Source organism: Humulus lupulus, chromosome 4, assembly GCF_963169125.1.
Source record: "Humulus lupulus chromosome 4, drHumLupu1.1, whole genome shotgun sequence".
Lineage (NCBI taxonomy): Eukaryota > Viridiplantae > Streptophyta > Magnoliopsida > Rosales > Cannabaceae > Humulus > Humulus lupulus.
In genome coordinates, this window is record NC_084796.1 from 246,022,122 (window position 1) to 246,027,231 (window position 5,110).

Genomic DNA, 5,110 nt, shown 5'->3' on the forward strand with positions numbered 1-5,110 from the left:
ATAGGTTAGAAAACGAGAGTCTATATGTGCACATTTGAGAATTTGAAAAGGTTGTGGCCCTATTCAACTTTCAAGCTGACGTCATAAACATAGTGAGGTTAAAGTTGTTTACCTTCTCTATCAAGACAAAGCTAAAAGTTGGTTGTAATTCTAATACCTAGATCTATTGCAACTTGGGAAGAAATGACAACAACTTTCTTCAATAGATACTTCACACACCATGACACTAGTAGTCTTAAAAGACAAATATCTACATTCAACCAAAAAAGACCATGATACTTTCTATTAGGTTTGGGGAGAGGTTAAAAGATTTGTTAAATCAGTCTTCACATTATAGATATGAAAGTTGGTGTCTCATCATCTTCTTATTGTCAGGTTCGCAACCAAGACCTATCAACCATTGTCTTCTTATCACCCCAAATTTACCTCAGTATGTGAATAAGAAAGAATATATGGAAAAGAAAAGATATTGATATATTGCGGGTTTGTTTAGTATTGTGTTTTGTACTTAGAAAGGAAACTAATAAATTAATTTGATTTATTATGGTTTTAGTTTAATTTTACAATTTTTAATTTAATTAAAATATAAATTATTATATATTTTTTAAATAAATTTATTTGTTCTAACTTTAAAGTTTTATTAAAAAAATTATTTTTTAAAACATTTTATTCTATTTTTATTTCATTTATTTATTTTAAACCAATCAGAAAGTGCCACTTAGGTCCTTAGTCATACTTAACAATCAGGAACCTACTGTAATAACCAAGGTTATTATCTTTCTTATAAGCTTCTTAATTATGACTTAGATTATTTTTTTATGTTATGGTTTATACTTGAGTAGTGGAATTAGAAAGATTGCTCTAGAATTTTTTTTTTAATAAGATATGATTTTATGACTTAGTAAGTAATTATAATTTGGGTAACTATAATTATTATGATTAAGTATTTTATGGAGGTTATTTATTTTGTGGAAATTAGAAGCTTATGACTAAATTAGTATATAGTTTTCTTTAATGAAATAAGAAATTATAAAATACGTACACATTTTATATGGTGATAGATATGGTGTACATGTGACACTAACTTTAGTCCCAATAAATTGTTAGGATTAATGCCCTAAAAGCATGTAAAGACATTTTATTGGTTTTTAATAAAAGTGATTTTATTATATTTGAATGTTATAATTATTGTTTGAATTAATTATATAATAATATCAAGAAAATTCTCTATTCATTCATGATAATATAATCTTGTATTAGTACGAAAGAATTAAGACCGTCTACAATGAATAAAATAGTTAGTCACATATTAAAGTAATGAATCTTTAATTAATGGTTACTAGTACGGTTTGCTAAGCATACAAGATGCAAGTAATCTAGATTCAGATTACTGATATGGATAGACATCTTAGTAAATGTATTGTATATAATTAATTATCTTTATAAACTTGCCGTTTGATGTAAAGATTTAATTCTTGTCATAATAGATGATCATGTGTAGATCAGTCTAAATTCTGAGTATTCATGAAATCTTGTTTATGTTTATTGGATCTTTTGATTCACTCGTTAAGGTCTCTTAAAATAATGAGGCTAATGACTTTTGTTTTGGAGATTCAATATCATGGATGGCTGGGAACATGAATTACAATATTGGAATCCATGCTTTCCTAACATATCGAATATTTGTTCCCTTAAGGGTTGATTCTGGAACTAAATAGTTATTGGGCTCAAATCTATATATAGATTATAGATTAATTATTCGCTAGTGAATTAATGGCATTTAAGGATCAAGAGGTAATGAGAATGGTAAAACGGTAATTTTGACCAGCTCTAATTAACAAACTAATAATAGAGGACATAATTACATATATTGATTATATCAATGGACTACTAGAGAAAAAACTATAAATATAATTCTATAAATACTTAGAGTGAAATTCCATATTTATAGTGGAGTAATCATGGAATTAATAAATACGATTATTAGATTAAAGAGTTTAATTAATAATCTGGTTTATTGGAGCTTCGTATTATAAGTCCATGGTCCCCAAATCACCTTTGTCCTACACTGTCAAGGGTAAGGATATCAAAAGAAAGATTTGTTAAGAGAAATGACTAAATTGCAAAGGAATTAATTTTCTAGGGCAATAAAATAATTATTTGATAATTATGAGTAATTGATTAATTCTGAATTAATCAATTATTTAACTATAAAGAGAGAAAATAATAAATATCTTATTTATAATATGATATTTATTTATTTAATTTAAAACTGATATATTAAGATAAAGTTAATTTTGAATTAACTGATATTTATGTTGGAATAAATATATTGTCTTAAAAGTTGATTAAATAAACAAATGAGAAAATTAGGTCAACCCTAACAGAGTTGGGCGACACACACTATACAGTACAGTGTGCGGCGCCTAACATCAGAGTTTTTATCCTTGGGATTTTAATTTTGAACTTCAAATAAATTTGTTTAATTAGTTATTTAATTATTCTTTTTTAATATGATTTAAATAGATAATTAAATCAAAATATCTAATCAATTTTAATTTGAATTATATTTTAATTAAACAAAGATTATTTAATTAGATTAAATATCTTTATAAATCTTATATACGTGATATTCAGATATGGATGGTTAATCAGACTCTCTCTCTCTCTCTAAAAAATGATAGTTTCCTCTAAACTTGAAAAACTATTCTAAACCGTCTCTCTGTCAAAACTCTTTAGATCTCATGTGTTGAGTACATCTAGGGAGTCACATAAATCAATATTTTGAATCCTACGTGCCCACACACGTCCTTTTGTGTTTGAGGATTGGTCTGGAAGATCAGCGTGTGGGATCTCAGAACACTAGATAGAAAGATCGTTGATTTATACAAAAAGACTCAGGGGGTGTTTGTTTTGAGTGGTTGAGTTGTCTTGGAAAGTGTGGGGGGACTTAGGATGGAGGTAATATTAAACTCTTGTATACAAAAGGTTTCACTTTACTTTTAAAATACATGTGGGACCTACACAAATTAATCACTTTACCTCCTTAAAATTTGAACCAAACATAGGAATGGTTTCAGATTCTCATTCACACCTTTACTTTACCCCATACCAAACACCCCCTCAAGGGCACTTATTAGGCTACAAGAGGTAATCCCTGATCTATTTGTATGTGATTCAATATTTTTATATGTATATGATCCTGACTGGTATTATTATTTATTTAAATGGGTCCATATATTTCGTTGCGTACCTTTGATTTGATCATTTAATACCAACATAAATAGAATTACTAGAGCTGGCCGAAATACACTACAGAATAACTAGTTGGAAATTTTTCAAAGATTAAATTATAGGTGGCATGATAAGCTTGTAATGAGGAATCAAGTTTTACTTGGTTGAAGACCAACACTAGTCATAAGCGTGGGGACTAGTTTAAGTTAAGTAGCTATGTATCAATCTAAGCTTACTAAGGGGAGACTAAAAAGTCTAAGCTTGTGGGAGTCAACAACTATATAGAGAAGATAGGTGATAGTTGAAGCTTGTTGAAGCAATTCAAATTTCAAAAACATAAGGTTTAGGCATGGGAGACTATGTAGAGAGACTAGTAGAGACTTTGACTACATATTGTTGCATATGAGTGTGTGTGGCATTAAGTGAGTGTTTGTAGCATTTTGAATAGGTAAATAAAGGGGCTGGCCGAAACTAAATAGGGAGAGGGAACTTGAAATTTGAAAACTTGTTGAATTGGTATGGAGAGGAATAAGGAAGAAGGTTTGGGTTTAGATCCTATAAATAGAGCCATTGACCTCTTCATTTTTCACACACAAACAAGCTCCAAGCATACACCATTTTCAAAATTCACTCTCGCAAGGTTTCATATCTGATGGAGACCCTATCTTTACCTCTAAGTTCTGGGGAGCTCTGCAGAGAGCCATGGGGACTCAGTTGAAGTTTAGCACAGCTTTCCATCCTCAGACTGATGGACAGTCGAAGAGGACGATTCAAGTATTGGAGAACATGCTTAGGGCATGTGTGATTGACTTTGAGGGTTCGTGGAGTAAGTATCTTCCATTGATTGAGTTTTCATATAACAACAGTTATCAGTCCACGATTGGAGTGGCTCCTTATGAGATGTTATATGGAAGGAAGTGCAGATCGCCTATTCACTGGGATGAGATGGGTGAGAGAAGATATTTGGGGCCAGATATGGTTCAGAAGACTAATGAGGCCATTGAGAAGATTCGAGCTAGGATGCTTGCCTCGCAGAGTAGACAGAAGAGCTACGCTGATCCTAAGCGTAGGAGCGTGGAGTTCCAGGTTGGGGACCACGTATTTCTGCGAGTTTCACCGTTGAGGGGTGTGAGGAGATTTGGAGTGAAGGGCAAGCTGAGCCCTCGGTTCGTTGGACCCTTTGAGATTCTAGAGAGGGTCGGGCAGGTGGCTTATAGGCTGGCCTTGCCACCGTCCTTATCAGGAGTTCATAACGTGTTCCATGTCTCTATGTTGCGGAAGTATGTTTCTGATACAACACATGTGTTGAGATATGAAGATTTAGAGCTGCAGACAAACTTGTCCTATGAGGAGAGACCAGTTCAGATTTTGGATCGGAAGGATAAAGTTCTACGGAATAAGACGATTCCGTTAGTGAAAGTATTATGGAGGAATAGGAAGGTCAAAGAAGCGACCTGGGAGCTAGAGACGACAATGCGGGATCAGTATCCCGAGTTATTCAGGTAAATTTTGAGGACGAAATTCTCATTAGGAGGGGATAGTTGTAACGACCCAAATTCGCTAATAAGGCTTAAGGGCCTTGATTAGTGTGCCAGAAGGGCATTGATGGAATAATTGTGATTCAATGAGTAATTATATGTTTAATAATGTTTATATGATAATTGATTATATTATGTGGTAATATGATATGAAATGAATATGTGATATATGTGAGAACCACATTATTATGTGGACAGGTTCGCAGAGCACGACTCAAGACGATTCTAGGGTCAGATAGTGGGGAGAGTCACAACGGAGCTTAAGATATGACTTTGGATAAGTCGGGAGTATTTTTAGATAGCGAGTAGTGATTAGAACTGTAATGCCCCAGAATCCC

At 32.3% G+C, this 5,110-nt stretch overlaps 1 protein-coding gene across 1 annotated transcript; it reads left to right on the forward strand.

The window, feature by feature from the left end:
* Positions 1 to 339: 339 nt before the first annotated feature.
* LOC133833126 (uncharacterized) lies at positions 340 to 4,728 on the forward strand (the record flags this gene model as incomplete). The annotated part of the gene is made up of 2 exons (XM_062263383.1): positions 340 to 375; positions 4,270 to 4,728. Coding segments are annotated over exons 1-2 (495 nt in total), but the record flags the coding sequence as incomplete, so codon positions are not given.
* Positions 4,729 to 5,110: the final 382 nt, after the last annotated feature.